The sequence below is a fragment of the Chelonia mydas genome, chromosome 26 (assembly GCF_015237465.2).
Source record: "Chelonia mydas isolate rCheMyd1 chromosome 26, rCheMyd1.pri.v2, whole genome shotgun sequence".
Classification (NCBI taxonomy): Eukaryota; Metazoa; Chordata; order Testudines; family Cheloniidae; genus Chelonia; species Chelonia mydas.
The window spans coordinates 15053122-15072419 of record NC_057859.1 but is presented as its reverse complement, the minus strand read 5'-3'; the positions used below and the strand labels follow the sequence as shown (position 1 = coordinate 15072419).

Sequence of the window (19298 nt, the reverse complement as noted above, 5' to 3'; positions counted from 1 at the left end):
GGTTCCAGGCAGCCAGCTGGCTGTGGGGACTCTTGCAGGGGCCAAGGCTTAGGGCCCTGGGCAGGGTTCAGCACCCATGGGAATGAAAGAGGCCAGGAGGGTGGGTCTTCTATCTCCCCCACAGAGATGACTCCATACCCTAAGCCCTCCACCCCCATTCACTCCCCAGTGACACTCCATAAACGCTCTGGGTCAGAGAAAAACACCTTTAATCAGCCTGGAGAGATGGCTGGACAATGGGGGAGGGGTTGGTCAGTGTTACCCCTGCCCCTACCCCACAGCAAAGTGGGGGAGATGCCGAGGGCTGATCCATGGGGATGTGGGGTTGCTCAGCAAAGGAGGGGCCCTGTCCATGTCAGGGGACACCCCCTGTGGACCCAGCTCTGGAATGGAGGCAACTTTGTACCCATGCTGAGGGGTCACCCCCACTGACCCAGAGAGGGCATCCAATGCCCCAGGCAGGTGGGGGGCCAGGGTGGGGCACCCCCTGGTCACGTGTACATGGCCCCGTGCAGGTACTCCAGCCGGTGCTCGCGCTGCTCCCTCCGCACCTGAAACACACCAGGGCAGGCAGTGGTCAAGGCGAGCTCCACCCGCCCCACCTAGCACATGGCCACTGCCCAGCATGGCCATCAGGAGGCCCATGTACCCCACCATGTTCCCCGCCCACGCTGGGCAGTCCGCTGGGGCCCACAGCCAGACAGGGTGCAAGGTATTGGGGTTTGGAAGCATGTCACTGCGATTACCATCACGCTTCAGGCCTGACCCCCCACACCATCATCATCCGATGCTGCCACCTTCAGCCTCTTCCCCGGGCATTGGGTGCCCTGTGACAACGATACCCCTGGCCGGCCAGGGATGGAAGGGCAGAGAGGCTGCGGGTCAGCAGGGAGGGGCACCAGCAGAGCTAACAGGGATGGGGAAAACTGAACCTGCTCCATCCAAATTACACCCCAGCCCAGCAGGCCCTGAATTTTCCCCCCTTCCTGGGCTCAGCGTTCAATCGTCTAATGCTTTGCTCCCTGGACGCTTGACTTTAACCATTTAATGGCAGGAACGGAGCCTTTCCATGCACACCCGCCCCTGCAGCAGGACCCCACACTGCCCACCCCTGGCTCCCTGCAGGGGGCAGCGTGGTAACAAGCACCCCACCTTGTCTTTCTTGTATTCTTCGTATTCCTGGTCGTCCGTGGGCAGCTCGTGGCGGCAGAGAGGGCAGGAGTTGGTCTGGGGGAGAGAAGAGGAATCTCGCTGAGGCGCTGTCCCCTCGCCCACTCGGGCACCTGCAGCCCTGGACCTTTCGGGTGTCTCCTTGGCACCGCCAATTCAGCAGAGGTCACGCCCCATTGTCTGTGCTTCCAAAGGCCTGGGTCCAGCCCCTGCCAGGGTAGGGGAAGCACAGCTGGCCCTGCAAGCTTCTGAAAGGAGCAGCACCTACCTTCCCCAGCCAGGGCAGGATGCAGCCTGAGTGGAAGAGATGCTCGCAGGGCATCTTCCTGGCCCCCTCATCCTCCTCGAACTCCAGCAGGCACACGGGGCATTTCAGCCCTTTGTCTGGGCAGCGGGGCCAGGCAGCGGGCAGGGGAGAGAGAAGAGCATCAGGCTCGCCCTGTCCCAGGCAGCAGGCGCCCGCCCCCGGACCCGATGCCCCAGGACCCCATGGAAACGGGCACCACGACCCCATCCTGAGTGCCACAATCCGGCAATAACCCACCCCGCGGGAAGGGGTAGCTCAGTGGTTTGAGCATGGGCCTGCTAATCCCAGGGTTGTGAGTTCGGTCCTTGAGGGAGCCATTTAGGGATCTGGGGCAAAAATTGGGGATTGGCCCTGCTCTGAGCCGGGGGTTGGACTCGGTGCCCTCTCGAGGTCTATGATTCTAAGGGAAGCAGAGACCCCCGAGGAGCCAGGCAGGCTGCAGGCGCAGCAAAGCGTTTCGGTCAGCCGGACACCTGGGTCCCATGCCTTGGGGCAATGGGCGGGGCACCAGCAGAGCCCCCGAGCCCTGACCGGGGGCTCCCTCACCTGCCTGGGCCGGCGTCACCCGCACCGTGGGGAGGCTCAGCACGGCCCGCCGGGCGGCCGGCGGGGGCAGCCGCTGCTCCCAGTCGGTGAAGTCCACGGCACCCAGGTCGATCTGCTGCCCACTGAACAGGGTCCTGCGGGGAGAGTCCGGTCAGGCGGCGGGACCGGCGGGGAGAGTCCGGTCAGGGGGCGGGGCCCAGCTGGCCCAGGCAGCGACCCTGCCCCGCGGGGCGACAGGCTCCTGCGGGGGGGCGTCCCGGGGGGCTCGGCCCCCCACGGGGGGGACACGCTCCCTGACCCCCACATCCCCCCGGGGGCTGCCCACGCGCCCCGGCCCGGCCCCCACCTGGCGAGCTCCAGCAGCAGGTTCTCCCGGGCGCGCTCGCCGGGCTCGCAGTTGTGCTCCTCGAAGTACGAAGCCATCGGGGCCAGTGACGCTCGGCCCGGCCCGGCCCGGCCCAATGGCCTCGCGAGACGCACCGCGCCAGCCAATCCCCGCGGCCGGGGCGGGGCTGGATGGGGAAGTAGCCGGGGAGCTAATCGCCCATTGGCCGGACGCGAGGCACGGGAACGCAGCCAGGAGCCAATCGGGACGCGCCGTGCGGAGAAGGGCGGTGATTCGTGCGGGGCTGTCTGAGCTCCCGGCCCGGACTGAGCTGGGGGGTGGAGCTGGGAGGGCACCGCCCTGGGGGTGCTCACAGCTGAAGGGAGGGCAGGCAGGGCCCTGGGGGTGCTCACAGTCGGGGGGGGGGGTCACTGCCCTGGGGGAGGTCAAAGCCTGGGGGGGCAGGCACGGCCCTGGGGGCGCTCACAGCTGAAGCGGGGGCAGGCACGGCCCTGGGGGTGCTCACAGCCTGGGGGGGGGGCACTGCCCTGGGGGAGGTCACAGCCTGGGGCACTCACAGCTGAAGCGGGGGCAGGCACGGCCCTGGGGGTGCTCACAGCCTGGGGGGGGGGCACTGCCCTGGGGGAGGTCACAGCCTGGGGCACTCACAGCTGAAGCGGGGGCAGGCACGGCCCTGGGGGCACTCACATCCTGGGGGGGGGGCAGGCACGGCCCTGGGGACACTCACAGCCTGGGGGGGGCACTGCCCTGGGGGAGGTCGCAGCCTGGGGCACTCACAGCTGAAGCGGGGGCAGGCACGGCCCTGGCAGTGCTTACAGACTGGGGGGAGGGAGGTGTTGCCCTGGGGGCACTCACAGCCTGGTGGGGAGGGAGGCACTGCCCTGAGGGTGCACACAGCCTGTGGGGGGGATGAGGCACTGCTTTGGGGAAGCCCACATCCTGGGGGGGGGGTGCTGTCCTGGGGCACTCCCAGCTGCGGGGAGGGCCAGGCAGTGCCTTGGAGGCGCTCACAGCTGGGTGGCACCATCTTGGGGGTGCTCACAGCCTGGGGGGAGGGAGGTGCTGCCTTGGGGGGACACAACCTTGTGGTGCTCACAACTGGGGGGGCACAGGCACCACCTTGGGGGGTGCTTAAGAGTGGGGGGAGGGGTGCTGCCCTGGGGGCACTCACAGCCATGGGTCATACGTTATTTATTAGGTGTATTACGGTAGCACCTCGGAGCCTCCCTCGTGGACTGAGACCCCATTGTGCCAGGCGCTGTCCAGACCCAGAGCCAACAGACGGGCCTTGCTCATAGGTGCTGGGGGTGCAGGGTTTACAGTGTGGTTCACTGGCTCTCAGCACCCCTGCTATACACATTGTTCTGCTCCAAAGAGTTAATCTACATATGAGATGAAACATCAGCTGGAGACGGACCAGGAGCACCAGGAAACCACAAGTGGCTATTGCCGTTCAGCCATGGGCTCGGCCCACCCACAATGTAACTGCTGGCGAGTTTGTTATAGGCATGATGGCAAAGGACCGTGCCGACCGTGCTCCGAGCACACCCTCGCTGCGAGCGTCTGTGTCTGACTCTAAGAACATAAGAGTGGCCAGACTGGGTCAGACCAAAGGTCCATCTAGCCCAGTATCCTGTCTGCCAATGCCAGGTGCCCCAGAGGGAATGAACAGAACAGGGAATCATCAAGTGACCCCATCCCCTGTCGCCCATTCCCAGCTTCTGGCAAACAGAGACTCAGGACACCATCCCTGCCCATCCTGGCTAATAGCCATTGATGGACCTGTCCTCCATGAACTCATCTCGTTCTTTTTTGAACCCTGTTATAATTAAGGGCACAAAGGATGCTTAACCTGGAGATCCGATTTGACTCTGGGGTGCCAGGGAGCTGGGGGAACAATGGGAAGGGATCGGGCACCCCTCGGCATGGATCGCTGCTGGGTGCAGAGAGCTCTAGGAGGTGGGGAAATCAATCCAGCCATGTGCAACCAGCAGACAAAGAGGTGGGGAAGATGGTGGACTCTATCGGTTTACCCATCTCTCTGTCCACCTCCATTTGTCCCTCCCCAGCAGCCATATCAACCCAGAAACAAGAGCATTTTACAAACAATCTGCCTTTACTGACCTGCCCTCAGCAGTGCTGGGGCTGGTGCGAAAGGCTGCGGCGCAGGGCAGCGAGAGCTTTAAACAGATCTGGGGGCCGGTCTTAAAACCAGGTCTTCCACACACGATACACTTCATAAAGCACAGCTGTCTGCAAAGCTCTCCTCCCCACCCTACAGTAGTCTAACTAAAGCTTAAGGCACTTGTGAGCGTTTATCTACCTGACCTGCTGGGAAACCTAACGCAGGGGCCTTCTCCCTTGCTAGGGTCCCTTCCCAGGGACTGCGGGGGTTATCGCAGGGTTGCTGGGGCTGATCCCAAGGGGTTGTTATTGGGGGATTGTATGTCAGAACTGGGCTGCACGCACTGGTTTGTTATTGTAGGGTTGCTCTTGAGCCCTGGGCTGATCCTTAGGGGGTTGTTTTTGTAGGGTTGCTCCCTGGAGCTGGGCGGCCAATACTGTTTCCTAGTGTTGTGACCCACCTCCAAAGGGGCCTTTCCAAATAGCTAAAGGAAATCCCCAGCTCCACTGGCAGCCCCGGCAGTCTCCCCGCGCGCTGTGTCCGTATTGCACTGAGCCCAGGGCAGCTGCGTCCCTAGCAGAGAGGACGCTGGGTCGTCTCCTTCCCTCAGTCACCCTGCGTGGTGGCGGCCCGGCTCCCGGCGGCCTGGTTCCCGGCGGCCTGGTTCCCGGCCCCGCGCAGTGACAGCCACAGAACCACGGCCAGGATGATTAACACCATGAGCACCACGACCACCGCCAGGATTATCCTGTACTTCCGGTTCTCCCAGCGCTGCTTCTGCGCCACTGTCTTTGTCGTCTTGCTGAAGGCGGAGCTCTAGGAGGAAACAAAGCGAGAGCTGTCAAGGGGCAGCCGGGGACCTGCCCCCAGGCCCAAGGAACTCACCCCAGGCTTCAGCTTCCCTCCGCGCAAACCCTGTACAGCCGCCACTTGTCACGCCGGTTACATCACTGCCCCCTGCTGGCCGGAGTTGGAACCGGGCAGCTGTGTGTCATGGGGCCCATATTACTAACAGGAATTCTCCTTTTAGCCCAGCAGTGGGAGCCCATTTGCAAACCCATGGGTCTTGGATTCGCGCCCCCAGGAAAGTGATGGTGCACGAGCAGCCCCCCCCCCCCCCCATTGTGCCCTGCCCCACTGCTCCCTCCCCCCCAGCACACCATGTTGCGGAGCTCATCTGCTCTGTCGTCCAGGTCACTGAGCTTGGCCTCCCGGTCCAGCACCTTGGAGTAGTTGACCAGCATGATCTGAGTCACCTCCTCTGTCTCCTTCTGGCATCGCTCCAGGTTCTCCTCCACCTGCAGGGAGAACAGGGTTAAATACATGATGAAGCAGGACTGTTCTTAATGTTTCCTCTGAATAGTGTGGGGGTGCCTCAGTTTCCCCTAGGCAGTTCTTAAGTATCTAGGTGGTGGGATAAGGGTGTATGATCGTTGCAGAGCCCTAGAGGGCAGGTGTGTGCAGGGGTCTGGACACAGAGAATGGCCGACACCCTGTTTCCTGGCAACTGATGGCCTGGGCCCTTCCCCCCTGCAAGGTGAGAGCTAAAGGGTTGGAGAACAAAGGAATCAGGTGTCCTCCTGGCCCGGGAAAGGGACAAAGCCCAGAGGAGGAGGGGCTGGAGGGAGTTTCAGTTTGGGGCTGGCTGGGGACATGGAGTGAAGGGCAGATGGGGTTGTCTGGCTCACTGCCCCACAAAATGGACCCAGCTGAGGGGTCCTGTTCTCTGCACCTACAAGCTCTGCGTTAGACCATGTCCCTGTCGTCTAATAAACCTCTGTTTTACTGGCTGGCTGAGAGTCCCGTCTGACTTCAGAGTTAGGGGCAGGACCCACTGGTTTCCCCAGGACCCCGCCTGGGCGGACTCGCTGGGGGAAGTGCACGGAGGGGCAGAGGATGCTGAATGCTCTGGGGTCAGACCCAGGAAGGTGGAGCCGGGTGAGCTGTGTGTCCTGGAGACAGGCTGCTCCCCGAGAGGAGGCTCCCCCAGAGTCCTGCCTGGCTTCGTAGGGAGCAGTTCCAGGGCATCGCCCGGGGACCCTGTGACAACAGGATGGCTGGGCTTCAGTGGTCTGGGCCAGCTGAGGGGGCAGAGGGTCGGCAGGGTAAACCCAAAGGCACATTGGGGGCCTCTTTGGGCCTTCAGGACAGCAGGAGCAGGTCCTGGGGGCTAGAGGGAGCTCACTGGTCTATGACTTAACGACTGTTTCCTGAACTCTGCCATGCTGTGACCCCTGGCCTCATCTCCTACCGGGACCCCCCGGGCTGCGGGAGGGGGGCGGGGGGAGCCCACTCTGCACCCACCCAGGCAGTGGCAGCTCCCCCTCCGGTCGTCACGACCTGGCGCACCTGATCCCAGCGCTACTCAGCCTTGGCCCCTCCGCTCCTCCATAGATGGAGACCCACCCCCCCGGCACTCTTTGATCCACAGTTTGCCAACAGCTGGGTTAATCCCAGGCGACAGCAGCTGCTCCAGGGACCAGTTCGTACAGGGGGCTTAGGGACCAGACCAGCCTTCCCTTGTGGTCCTTTAGGGGAATGATTTTGAAAGCCAAAGGGTAGATGGGGGAGGGCTCCTTCTTCCCCATAGGTCAGGATATTGTATTTAGCGCTGTGGTCTCGCTGTGTATTTAGCCTGTGGTCTCGTTGCCCTGCACCTTCAAATCCCTCAGAGCCATGCCAGCTGCAGAGACCACGGCCGGATAGTGTCTGTTACTTATGTTCTTTCTTGATTCACTTCTCCTTAACTCTGAGACACATCCTGCCCAAGAGGCCCTATTTGCTCTGTGCTGGGGAGGGTGCAGCCCCTGGCTGAGAAGTGCTGATCAGAGCACGCTCTCTCCGGCACATCCGACCGGGGCTGCTCATGGAGGACCGGGTGGCCAGAGCAGGAAATATCCACAAGAATAAATTCTCAGAGCAGACAAGCGGATGCCCTCTGACCTCCACAATTCCTGGAGCGATGTTCCTGGCTCCTGGGCTGGCGGGATTCAAATCCCCCAGGGAAATATTCTTTCCACAAAGAGGTAAAAGGACTCAGACCAGACCCCAATCTAAGGGTGGAGACACCCGAGCTGGGTGGGGCGAGTCTGCTGAGCCAACTCCAGCAGGAAATGGGAACAGGGGAGAAAAAATCCTTCAGCGACTGCAGGATGCGGCGACCGGAAGCTAAGATCTCAGCGCAACCAGCAACAGCTGGGCTTCGGAGGAGAGACCTTCACGAAATGCCCAGCACCCAGCACGCTGCAGGATGCGGCGCTGTCCCCTTGCAGTCAGTGCTGACCCCAAGGCAGCACAAAGGGGCACTATACCTCATGGAGCAAGATGGGATCTGTGTGCCCAGCCCCACTGCTGTGACTACTGCACCCCCATCCCCGCCCAGAGCTGAGGATAGAACCCAGGAGCCCTGGCTCCCAGCTCCACCCAATAGATGCTACTTCCCTCCCAGGGCTGCAAGTAGAACCCAGGAGTTCTGGCTCCCAGCCCTCCCTGCTCTAACCACTAGACTCTACTCCCCTCCCAGAGCTGGGAACAGAACCCAGGAGTCCTAACTCCCTGCCCCACCCCCGCTCTACCCAATAGACCTCACTCCTCCCAGCATGGCCAATGCACATGTCCACAGCCCCTCGAAGGCTCAGTAACGGATGCTGAAGATGACACCACACAAAACACCCTGCTGCTCTGAGCATCCCAACCCTCAAGCTCAAAGCTCCCCACAGATGCCCATCTCCTACCACCTGCTGCGTAGTCCCCCCCAAGGTGAACAGGCATGGGGCTGTTGCCTGCCCCCCACCCAGCCACCCCTCCCCATCTCACTGCGGGGGGGGGGGGGCTGGGCTAACATATCCCTCTCACTGGGGGCAGGGGTTGGGGTGTGGAGGGCTGGGATTGGGGGGTGAGGAGTTGGGGTACGGCGTGAGGGGGTTGGGGTGTGGAGGGCAGGGATTGGGGGGTTAGGAGTTGGGGTATGGCGTGAGGGGGTTGTGGGGTGCATTCCCCCATGCTGTTGGGGAAGTTCAGGGACAGTGCCCCCCTCCCTTCACCCCAGCCATGGCTGATCCCAACCCAGCGCTCATTTCCCCCCGCAGCCTCTCTCTCCCACTGCCAGCTCTGCTCAGTTGAAGACAACGCTCAGGGTTCCCTCTGCCCACCCCTGCCCCAGCATCACCCCCTACGAGTCTGGGGGGCCCAAAGAGACACCCCAGGGTATTTTGGTCCCAGCCTGTTCTCACAGGCCATGGCCTGGTGTCAGCACTGGGCCAGGGGAGCATTTCCTGTGGGGCCCGAGGTGTCAGGACATCCGGCTGCTGGAGCGCGTCCCAGTCTCTGAGCCGGGGCGGGGCTGAGCCGAGTGGGTGGCCCCGGGGGGGGTCCGGTTTGGTTACGGGAATCAGCCATGTCCCTATTGTTTGTTCTAGGCTCCTTTGATTGATGCCTGGAGGCGGTTAGAGCTGGCAAAACAAGTCACCAGGGTAGGGATTTTCCAGCACTGCCAACATGGGCTAGGCCAGGGCCAAGGCCTCGGGCTGGGACCTACAAGATGGGGTTCAGTTCCTGGCTCTGCCGTGGACTCCCCATGTGACCGCAGACCAGTCACTTCATCTGGCTGGGGCTCAGCACCCAATGTGCAATGGGATCCTTCCTCCTTCCATCCCATCAGACCAAGCTCTTTGGGGCACGGAGAGTCTCTGTGGGTCTGGGCAGCGTCCGGCACAAGGGGGCCCTGATCTCGGGTGGGGTTTCTAGGTGTGACTGGAATACATACAGCAACTGCAACCCCTTCCCATGGAGTGGCAACAGCCCCTGAGGTGGCTGGGGAGATCTGGATCACCGCAGGGGCTGAGACAGAAGGATCCTCCTTGCACAAAGGGGATTTCTGAGCAGCTCAGAGAGGAAATATGACTAGTCACATGTGCTGAGCCCGTGCTGAAACAGTCAGGTGGGATTCCCCGGGCAGGGGGGTCAGAGGCCCACATACCAATGAGAGAATCAGTTTTGGGGGGCCCTGGGTTTCTTGGGGTGCCTGGGGCCTGACTTTTCAGGCTGCTGCAGGTGCTTGGCTCCTTGGAGATTCCCTGTCCTGCAGCCCCCACCCTGGGGTGTCCTCCCAGCGGAGCCGCACCAACCCCTCACAGCCCAGGGGACGGGAAGGGGCACAACCTGCCCTGAGCAGAAGGGCCCCCGGCAGCCTGAGGATCAGGGGGCCCCGGGGGGAGGCAGAATAAGCCACCTTTCTCCACTCCCTGCAATGGGGCACAACAACAGATAAACCCCCACGTGTGGGGGGCTATGCTCCCCACAACCCCCAGGGAGTGGGTGCTCCGAGCAGCCAGTGGGCAGAGCCCTCCTTCTTGTCAGGCAGGGTCTTTCTCCACCCTGCTCTCGGTCGGTCCCATTGTGCATGCTCCGTGCTTGGCTGGGGCCGAGCCGCGGTTCACAGCCAGGTCAAACTGCCCCCACAGGTTAACAGCAAACTCCAACCCACCGATCTCAGGCGGGCACTGTGGATGTTGCTTTATTAGGGGTATTACGGTAGCAGCTAGAGGCCCCAGCTGAGATAGGCAGCCCACCATAAGGTACTGCTCAGACACAGCCAGAGACAGCCCCTGCCCCCAAGAGCAGACAGCCTCATCAGAGAAGAGAGACAAAGGGCTGTTATCCCTCTTTCACAAATGGGGAAACTGAGGCCCAGAGCAATTCAGTAACTGGACCAGCATCTGTGCAGAGCCAGGAATTCACCTGGTTCTCCTGAGGCCCAGCCCGACCCCTGATCTGCCAGGCCACTATGAGAATCTCTTTGTGAGGCTCAGAGCCCTTGGCACTGACACCAGGCCCCCGATCTAACAGGGCTCACCGCAGTGGCTCAGGATCCTGATCCTGCATCACACATGGGGAAACCGAGGCCCAGAGCAGGGGAGGGACTTGCCTGAAGTCACCCAGAGAGGCAGAGCCAGGAATAGAACCCAGGAGTCCTGCCTGCCAGCACGGTCTGGTGGGAAAGCTCCAACTCCTGTGATGGCTACTGGGCTGCTCAGAGCAGCACGTCCCCAGGGAGCCTTGAATAATTTAAATTCCACACACCAGCCCCCACCAGTGGGACATCCAGCCGCCCTGGGCTGGGCTGAGCCCCCCAGGAGGCAGCCAGGGCCAGCCGGCTTGCTCCTGTCCCTCCCTGTTCTTTGGCAGGGGGCCAGCCCCAAGGAGCCCCGGTCTCAGCCAGGGCTCTTGGGCACGGGGGGATTAACAGCGCTGGTGGGCACGGCAGATGGCAAATGCCCCTGCCCAGATGAGGCTGGCTCTCCCTGCCAGCGCACGGCTGCCCCTGGGGGAGGAGCAAAAGCCTCTGAAAGTGCAAGCAACGGAGGCCTCAGGGAAGGGGTGGGGTGCGGCAGGGCAGGTTGCGCAGCCCCAGGACCTCTCTGCCATGTGAAAGGAAACGAAGCTCCTCAGCCACAGGAACATGTGATCTACCCACATCCCCAGGGCCAGGCCCTGGGGTCCCGTTTGCCATCGCCCTGCCGGCCGGGGGCCAAAGCTGAGCCTTTTGCAGTAGGAGGAAGGAGGGGCTGAGCCCCGGAGCCTAAACCAAGACAGGGGCCTCTCTGCGAGGTTTCCTGTTGCCTTTTGCAGCGGGGTGGGGGCAGGGGGCTGAGCCTGGGCTGTTTGGTGGAGCCGCCCCTGCTTGCACGAGCTGCCCTGCTGGTTCCCAGGATCGGGCCCTGCAGCCTGCAGACAAACACCAAACTCCCTGGGAGGGAGGGGGGCAGGTGCCTCCGAGAGACCTGGGGGCTGTATTTACAGCCCAGCACAGGGAGGCCGGAGTCCACAGGCCAGATCCCTGGCTAGTGCACATCACACAGCTAGCTCACCCAGGTCTGGCCGCACGATGCCACATCCGGAGCACCAAGGTGGGTACAGAGCAATAAAACGGCCCTTCCTCAGCGGGGAGCTGCCAGACCCCTCCTCGTAGACCCCCCACTGCACAGGGGTCACAGGCCCTTCCTCATCTCCCCCTGGTGGGGCTGGGGCCAGGACAGGCTGCCTGCCAAAGCAGATTAACCCTGTAGGGACTGTCACATGCACCAGCATGGCCTCTGAAGGCCCTTTCTCCCGTGGGTCAGAGTGGGTGAGACAGAACCACAGGCCTCCCCAGGACCTGCCCCAACAGTTGGGGGTCACTATGGGAGATCCAGGGGGCCTGACCCCTAGAGCTGGGGCGCACTCAGGCTTCCTGGCCCCGGGGAAGGGGTTGCAAGGGAAGCTAAGAATCATAGAATCATAGACTATCAGGGTTGGAAGGGACCTCAGGAGGTCAGCTAGTCCAACCCCCTGCTCAAAGCAGGACCAGTCCCCAAATAAATCATCCCAGCCAGGGCTTTGTCAAGCCTGACCTTGAAAATCTCTAAGGAAGGAGATTCCACCACCTCCCTAGATAACGCATTCCAGTGCTTCACCACCCTTCTAGTGAAAAAGTTTTTCCTAATATCCAACCTAGACCTCCCCCACTGCAACTTGAGACCATTACTCCTTGTTATCTCATCTGCTACCACAGAGAACAGTCTAGAGCCATCCTCTTTGGAACCCCCTTTCAGGTAGTTGAAAGCAGCTATCAAATCTCCCCTCATTCTTCTCTTCTGCAGACTAAACAATCCCAGCTCCCTCAGCCTCTACTCATAAGTCATGTGTTCCAGTCCCCTAATCATTTTTGTTGCCCTCCGCTGGACTCTTTCCAATTTTTCCACTTCCTTCTTGTAGTGTGGGGCCCAAAACTGGACACAGTACTCCAGATGAGGCCTCACCAATGTCGAATAGAGGGGAACGATCACGCCCCTCGATCTGCTGGCAATGCCCCTACTTATACATCCCAAAATGCCATTGGCCTTCTTGGCAACAAGGGCACACTGTTGACTCATATCCAGCTTCTCATCCACCGTAACCCCCAGGTCCTTCTCTGCAGAACTGCTGCCGAGCCATTCGGTCCCTAGTCTGTAGCGGTGCATGGGATTCTTCCGTCCTAAGTGCAGGACTCTGCACTTATCCTTGTTGAACCGCATCAGATTTCTTTTGGCCCAATCCTCTCATTTGTCTAGGTCCCTCTGTATCCTATCCCTGCCCTCCAGCGTATCTACCTCTCCTCCCAGTTTAGTGTCATCTGCAAATTGGCAGACTGATTTGGGGCAGGCGGAGACAAAGACCAGGGCTGCCTGGAGCTGGGATCAGGATGTGCCATTTGGCTTCTGGTTTAGCCGGTGCCGGGGCGGGGGCTGGGCAGGAAGGAGCCTGTGGCGGGGCAGGGGACAGGAGAGCAGCTGGGCTTGCCACAAGCAGGGAGGAAAACGGGGCGATATAGGGGGGCACAAAGCTCAGTTATGCGGGGCCGGAGGGAGGCACCGAACTCGCGCGGGGGGGGGGGGGGGGTATCAGGCATTGAACAGCACCATGTCTCCCCCCAGGCCCGCGGTACACCCGTCCCCCCAGCGCCCGGGGGTCAGACCGGGGACCCGTGACCCCGCAAGGCGCCCCGGCCCCAGCCCACCCCCATGGATGGGGGGCCACGCAGGGCCCCGGGCAGGGCCCTGGGCAGGGTGCCGGGGTCCCCGCGCCCCCCCGCCCGCTGGAGGCGCCTAGAAACCGAAACTGCTGCCCGCGGCCACCCGCGCCCCTCACCATGGCGCCGGCTCTCGGGAAGCCCCGATCCGCTCTGCCCGGGGTCCTGCTGCGCCGGGCTGCCCGTGCGCCCCGCGCCGGGGCGTCCCACCAGTTGCTCCGGGGCCCTGGGCGCTGCCGGGCAGTCGGGGTTTTCCCAGCTGCGGGCGCGGGACCCCAGGCGGCCGCCTCCGAGCCTGCTCCACAGCGGCCACTGGAGAGGGGAGCGCAGCGCAGCCCGGCGGGCGAGGGGCCGAGAGGGGCGGGCCACGAGAAGCGCCTGCCCAGGAAGAGAGAGCCGGCTCAGCCCCGCCCGCAGAGCACTTCCACCTGCCGTCCTGGCAGTGTCACTCCGGAGTCACACTAAGGTCCACACTGGGTCACTCCGGAGTCGCACCGGGGGCAGTATTGGGCGCTGGGCTCTCAGCCTCTCTCTCTTTCCTTCTAGACTTTTCACTTTCACTCCTTTCCTAAATCTATTCTGGAGTGACTCTGGCAGGGCAGGAAGGGCCGGATCAGCAGCCCGCAGAGGTGGACTTCTCTGGGCAATGGGCAGGGCAGTGCCTGGGCTGGGTTCCATATCTGGGTCTGCCGCTGCCCTGCTGGGTGATCTTGGCCAAGTCCCCACCCCTCACTGTGCCTCAGTTTCCCTTTCTGCAATATGGGGATAATGACCCCTCCTTTAGTGAACTGCGTGGAGATCTGTGGATGGGAGCTCGAGACAGGCCTAATTCGGGGAGCGGACAAGCCTCACCTTTAGCTCCCAGCCCTGATTTGCTCCTGCAGCGTCTTTTGCAGTGGATGCAGGGCTCAGCTGTCATGAACCCAAAGGGGAGTCTTCCCTGAGGTGCCCGGTGTAAGCTGGGCGCAGCAGGGGCCCGCTGGCGGCAGGTTGGAAGGGAGCTTGGAAGGGGAGGCTGCGAGGGGGACAGAGAGACGGGCAGGGATCCGGTCGGAGAGAGACTGATGGTGGCTCTGGGGAGGAGCAGCTGGCAAATGCTGCTTTGTAGTTAATTGCCACTCCTGGGAATTGCTCACAGTTTCCAGCTGGCTCCTTACTTTCTTTCCAGGCACCCAGGTGAACGCTGGACTCCCAGGCCAGCACGGGGGAAGCAGGAAGGTGAGTAAAGTCCACCGAGGTGGGAGGGCAGGGTGTGTGGCAGAGGCAGCCACGCACAGGAAACACTGCATGTCAGTCCCAGGCCACCGCTGCCCACCTGGCTGCCCGGGCCGCATGGCGAGGGGGTGTCAATTTCTGGTGCCTCACTGCACGAACAGCTCCCCCTTGCCTCTGCCAGGCCACGTCCCTCACCAAAGGCTTTGGAGGACACAAAGCAGTTAGGGGAAGGAGGGAAGGTCCTGGATCAGTAGCTGTTTGACAGGGAACAAAGGGCAGGACTAAATGGTCCCTTTTCCCAGTGGTGAGAAGTGAACAGCGGGGTCCCCCCCCCGCCCCCGCCAGACTGGGCTGTTCAACAAATTCATCAATGATCCAGAAAAGGGAGTAACTGGTGAAGTGACAACATTTGCCTATGAACTAATATTGTTCAAGACAGCTGAGTTACGGGGGGTCTCCCTGACGGGGGGACAAAATGGCAGCCGAAATTCAACATTTCTAGGTGCAAAGTAATGCCCATTGGGGGAAACAATCCCAACCCCACAGAGATGGGGTCTAAATGAGCTGTTGATGCTCAAGAAGGAGCTCCTGGAGTCATGGGGATAGAACTTCAGCTCAGTTCCCAGCAGTGATGAGAAAGATGACTAGGAATTACTAGCACAGAAGTTATCACCCCCCACACATACATCAATCCCTGGTGCGCCCAGCCCTGGAATCCTGTGTCCAGTGCTGGTCACCCCATCTCCAAAAGAAGAGAGTTTTATTTACCTTTTCCCATAATACAAAAACCAGGGGCCACTCAATAAAATTAATAAGCTGCAGGTTAATACAAACAAGAGGAAGTACTTCCTCACACAATGCACAATTAATCTGTGGAACTCCTTGCCAGGGGATGTTGTGAAGGCCAAAAGTATAACTGGATTCAAAAAAGAATGAGATAAGTTCACAGAGGCTAGGTCCCTCAATGACCAGGATGGTCAGAGCTGCAAGCCCATGCTCAGGGCAACCTAAACCTCCAACTGCTAGAAACCAGGAGGAGAAGATGGGTGATCTCTCCAGAATCGCCCAGTGCGGTACGCTCCCCCTGAAGCTCTGGCCGTGTCAGAAGACAGGAGGTGCATGCAGCAGCATGGGGGCGCTTATGCCTCAGGTCATGCTGCAGGGGGCGCACTAAGGCCTTGCCCACAAGCAGAAGTGGCGCTCACTGGTGCATGGTACCACCCAGGGGGCATTCACAGCAGGAAAGTCACACCAGCCCGCGGGGTCAATAAGAGCATGGTGCATTGCTCACCTCTGCTGCCATGTATTGCAGGATCCCAGCTGTGTGATGCGGGGTTCCCGCTGGGGGCACAGGGGATTGTGGGAGCTGGGGGGTTCAAACACCCGTAACCCGCTGGGCCAATGTCAGGAACGTTGGCGTCAGCCCCGTGGCTTTGGCACAGTTACTCCTGAGATGGGGTCAAATCCGTCACCGGGGCCAAACCCACTGAGCCTCGGGCTGTTGCACCTGGGGTCGCCCTGCCCCAGCGTGATGGTTGTTTACCATTTAATTACCTAACGGGAAGTGGGCTCTAACGAGGCCTCTCAGCTCCCAGGGGCCAGGGAGGTGGCCGGGGAGTTGGCACACTTCCCTTCTAACGCCGTGGTGACGTGGTTGCTGCGCAGCTCCTGCGGGTGCTGGCACAGGGCTCAGCGCAGGTAAGGTGGGTGGGGCGGGAACTGGTGCTCAGCTTGTCTAGAGCCAGTCTCAGCCCAGCGCTCTCTCAGGCTCAGGGAGCTGGGGCCAAGGCCTCAGCTTTCCTTACACAGTAATTAAGGCTCTAGCCGTGGTGCTGTAAAGAGCCGGCAGAAGGTGGCTTGGGCGGAACTGATGCAGCCATGGGTCCCTGAGTCTACATGCAGCTAGTGTGCAGATGGCTGTGGAGGGCCCCATTCTCTCCCCCCCCCCCGGTGTTAACTCTGAAACCTAATGTTGACTGTGTAATTGGAGCTGTTAACTAGTTCACTGTAGATCAGATTCCATGGCACAGGAGGGGCTGATGATAGCGGAAGGAGCTGGACACTGGCTAGGCCTGGTCTATGGGTGGCACTGATGAGCATGGCCCCCTCCCATTCCCCAGAGAATCTTTGTGGGAAAGAGGGCTCCAGGCAGCAGATTTCCACACGAGGCAGCGCCGGCTGAGTGACAAGGAACGGTCAGGCCACACACTGTGTCAGGTGCTGGCCCAGGCCCAGAATGTGTCCGACCCACCCGAGGGCTCGCAGCATGGGATGGGGTGTGCAGGGCAGACGGGCTGGCTGGGGAGCCTGCCGGGGGTGGGTTCAACGTGGGGGTATTGGAGTGTGTTGTTAGCTGCTTCCTTCTCCTGGGCCCAGGGAAGAGTTGGGGGGGCAGGGGTGTGGCTGGGGTAACTGGCATGTGAGGGGAGGGACTCTGAACAAAGTGACCAGGACTTTGCCCATTTCAGGGTGTATCTGCAACAGAGGCGGGTTTACGGTGAAACACAGGGTGCCCTGGCATGTGGCCCCCCAGTGACAAGGGGCCCCAGGGCCGGGCAGCTGCGGGGGTAGAAGCTTGGTCTTGCCAGCTCCTGCTGCAGGCTCCGCCCACACCAGCAGCCAAGCTCCCCCCTCCCCCGCCTCCTCCCCCGAGCGTGCTGTGCTCCCGCCCCTCCCCCTCCCAGCACTGCCCCCGCGGAACAGCTGTTTGCCAGCGCTCAGGTCTCTCCTGGAGGGAGGGGGAGGGGCAGGGCCGCAGCACGGTGGGGGGAGGAGGCGGAGAAGAGGCAGGGGCGGGGCCTTGGGGAAGAGGGTGGAATCGGAGCAGGGCGGAGCAAAGGCGGGGCCCCCCCCACTCCCCCTTCACATACCCCCACCAGCCCCCTGCCATGAGCTGCTCAGGGCAGGGGGCTGGGAGCACCCCCACGACCCCAGCCCCCTGCCCTGACCCCTGCACCCCCTCACACACCCCGAGCCCTGACTCCTGCACACGCACGCCCCCACATCCCCACCTGCACCCCTCGCACCACACGGGAGCTGCCCCAGGTAAACGCTCCACACCCCAACCCCCTGCCCCAACCCTGAGCCCCTTCCTGCACCCTAAGTCCTGGCCAGACCCCGCACCCCAACCCCCAGCCTGCTCCTGTACTCTAACTTCCTCCCAGACCCTGCACCCCCAGGCCTGAGCCCCCTCCTGCACCCTAAGTCCTGGCCAGACCCCGCACCCCATCACTTTTTTACATATTGGTTTTTTATAAAGGGCTCTTCTCCAAAGCGCTTCACACGAGTCAGCTAAGGGCACAAACACTATTCGGAAAGATCATGAAGTGGTCTGCCGAGACCCTCAGCAATTTTCAAGTGGTCTGTGGAAAAATAAGTTGGACGACAAAACCAGTCAGGGTCCCTCACTTTATTTTCATTTACTTGCTATTACTTATAGGAGGGGGAGGAAGGAAAAAAGGATGAAAAACGGGGGGGGGGAGATAAGAGCAAATGTTCTTTTCCTTGGCTGGGTCCCAAGGAGGGGCCCCAACAATGAAGCTGAGCACAGGGCCCCACTAACTCTAAATCCGCCACTGAACTGCAATGGGGGCGGGTAGATTCAGGGATGATGGGGGGGGGGGCCATGCTGGATGGATCGGCTGGGGGAGGCCGGGGGCCAGTGCTGGGGCTGCAGAGGGGGTAGATCTTGGGGCTGGGGGGGGGGAATTGTGTGGGCACTGAAGGAGGACCCAGCAGGGATGGGGTGCAGTGGAGTAAACCCAGCTGAACAGTGCTGGCGCCAGTCTCTGGCTCATTGCATCTCTGCCCTGGCAGGGACCCCGTGGGACCAGCCCTCCAGCCCTGAGGAGCTGCAGCCAACGCCTGAGGCTGGGAGCCACCTGGCAGTGCCCACACGGCTGCGGTTGCTTCCACCATTTTCCCCATGGCCAGGAGCTGCCAACCCACCCTCTACCACCTGCCTCCCTGAGCCATCGGGCCAGGCCTCAGGCCAGCCTCCGTGGCACCAGCCCAGAGCTGAGGCCCAAGCAGGGAATGCGAGCTGTTCCCCACACACTGAGGCAATTGTCTGTGTCACCCACCCAGGCTGCCTCTGGCACAGAAGTCAGCGTCTCAGTGCCCTGGGCAGCTGCGTAGGGGAACACAGCGCTCCCACAGCCCCAGCCAGGAGGGGAAGCCCAGCCCTGGAGCCAGCTGCCGCACTAGCAGATCCTGCCTGGTATCGTGGCTCCCACAGCAGCCAGTTCCAGCTGCCTCTGAGGAACAGGCAGAAAGCCCCTGGCCTAGGGCCATTGTGGCATCACCTGCCTATGGAGGGGGTTTCACTACGTCCCACCAGCCGGGGGCTAGCTCATATCCGGAGGCAGAAGTGTAACAGGATAGAAGTCTCTGAGGTCCCCCTGGCAACTCTCATCACCAGCTCGTTTCAGCCTGCCCTCAAACACTGCTGCGCTTCTGGCCTCAGGGACATCCTGTGGCAGGGAGTTCCACACGGTAACACATGCTGGTGTGAAACACAACAGAGCCATGGCGGGGAAGCAGAGGGCATGGCCCAGCCAAAAAAGGGTCAATCTGCTCACAGAAGCACCCAGCCCCCCAGATCTCTGACCAGCCAATGGGAGTTTGTGCCAATGATGAAATTGCTTCAAGCTGGTATCTCATTGGCTGAATGGGTTGCTACTTCTGGGAGGAGCTTGTTTAATTTTTGTATTTGTTTGGTTGTTTTAAGTATCCCCCATTGGATCTGAGCCCTTGATCAAACATTAAAACCAACAGCTGTTACTGCCCTCTGCTGCGTGGAATCAGGATTGCTCTCCTGTGTGTCATAGCCCCATAGTGCTAATGGGGATTCTCCAATAGCCAACTGAGGCAGAGAGGCAGCCACATCTCTCTGCTCAGCAGAATCTGGTTACCCATGGCTCGTGGCCAGGGGATTATCTGGAAATGACTCCCAGAGGGTGCTGCATGGGGATCAGTGACAGTGCCCTCTAGTGGCTGAGCCCAGAGTGGACGGGAGGCCAGCAAAGGGCTCCTGAAGCTC

At 61.3% G+C, this 19298-nt stretch overlaps 3 protein-coding genes across 5 annotated transcripts; 1 reads left to right on the top strand and 2 right to left on the bottom strand.

Moving 5' to 3' along the window:
- Positions 1 to 192: 192 nt before the first annotated feature.
- On the bottom strand, positions 193 to 2529 carry RNF181 (ring finger protein 181). 2 transcript variants are annotated; one of them, XM_037886527.1, is made up of 5 exons: positions 2370 to 2529; positions 2024 to 2157; positions 1439 to 1554; positions 1153 to 1227; positions 193 to 551 (listed from the first exon to the last, which is right to left on the bottom strand). In XM_037886527.1, the coding sequence occupies exons 1-5, from the start codon at positions 2444 to 2446 to the stop codon at positions 492 to 494; spliced, it is 462 nt and encodes a 153-aa protein (XP_037742455.1). In that variant the 5' UTR covers positions 2447 to 2529; the 3' UTR covers positions 193 to 491. The 2 variants fall into 2 exon arrangements, with proteins under 2 accessions (XP_037742455.1, XP_043392185.1); XM_043536250.1 differs by lacking the exon at positions 1439 to 1554.
- A 1937-nt stretch (positions 2530 to 4466) lies between these two features.
- On the bottom strand, positions 4467 to 13454 carry VAMP5 (vesicle associated membrane protein 5). 2 transcript variants are annotated; one of them, XM_037886420.2, is made up of 3 exons: positions 13162 to 13454; positions 5655 to 5792; positions 4467 to 5310 (listed from the first exon to the last, which is right to left on the bottom strand). In XM_037886420.2, exons 1-3 carry the CDS (start codon positions 13162 to 13164, stop codon positions 5101 to 5103), a joined length of 351 nt encoding a protein of 116 aa, XP_037742348.1. In that variant the 5' UTR covers positions 13165 to 13454; the 3' UTR covers positions 4467 to 5100. The 2 variants fall into 2 exon arrangements, with proteins under 2 accessions (XP_037742348.1, XP_037742349.1); XM_037886421.2 differs by lacking the exon at positions 13162 to 13454 and adding an exon at positions 10421 to 10532.
- Positions 10936 to 19044, top strand: LOC119564508. Its single transcript, XM_037886419.2, has 3 exons — positions 10936 to 11402; positions 14219 to 14260; positions 18074 to 19044. Exons 1-3 carry the CDS (start codon positions 11381 to 11383, stop codon positions 19003 to 19005), a joined length of 996 nt encoding a protein of 331 aa, XP_037742347.1. The 5' UTR covers positions 10936 to 11380; the 3' UTR covers positions 19006 to 19044.
- The last annotated feature ends 254 nt before the right edge of the window (positions 19045 to 19298 follow it).

Excerpts from the sequence above, each read along its gene's own strand:
- RNF181 (XM_043536250.1), bottom strand. The coding sequence starts at position 2,446 with ATGGCTTCGTACTTCGAGGAGCACAACTGCGAGCCCGGCGAGCGCGCC. Across the intron at positions 1,228-2,023 it reads GGTGACGCCGGCCCAGGCAG|ACCAACTCCTGCCCTCTCTG; the intron begins GTGAGGGAGCCC and ends TCTCTCCCCCAG. Across the intron at positions 552-1,152 it reads AAGAATACAAGAAAGACAAG|GTGCGGAGGGAGCAGCGCGA; the intron begins GTGGGGTGCTTG and ends GGTGTGTTTCAG.
- LOC119564508 (XM_037886419.2), top strand. The coding sequence starts at position 11,381 with ATGCCACATCCGGAGCACCAAG. Across the intron at positions 11,403-14,218 it reads GCCACATCCGGAGCACCAAG|GTGAACGCTGGACTCCCAGG; the intron begins GTGGGTACAGAG and ends CCAGGCACCCAG. Across the intron at positions 14,261-18,073 it reads AGCACGGGGGAAGCAGGAAG|GGACCCCGTGGGACCAGCCC; the intron begins GTGAGTAAAGTC and ends CTGCCCTGGCAG.
- VAMP5 (XM_037886420.2), bottom strand. Across the intron at positions 5,311-5,654 it reads CAGATGAGCTCCGCAACATG|AGCTCCGCCTTCAGCAAGAC; the intron begins GTGTGCTGGGGG and ends GTTTCCTCCTAG.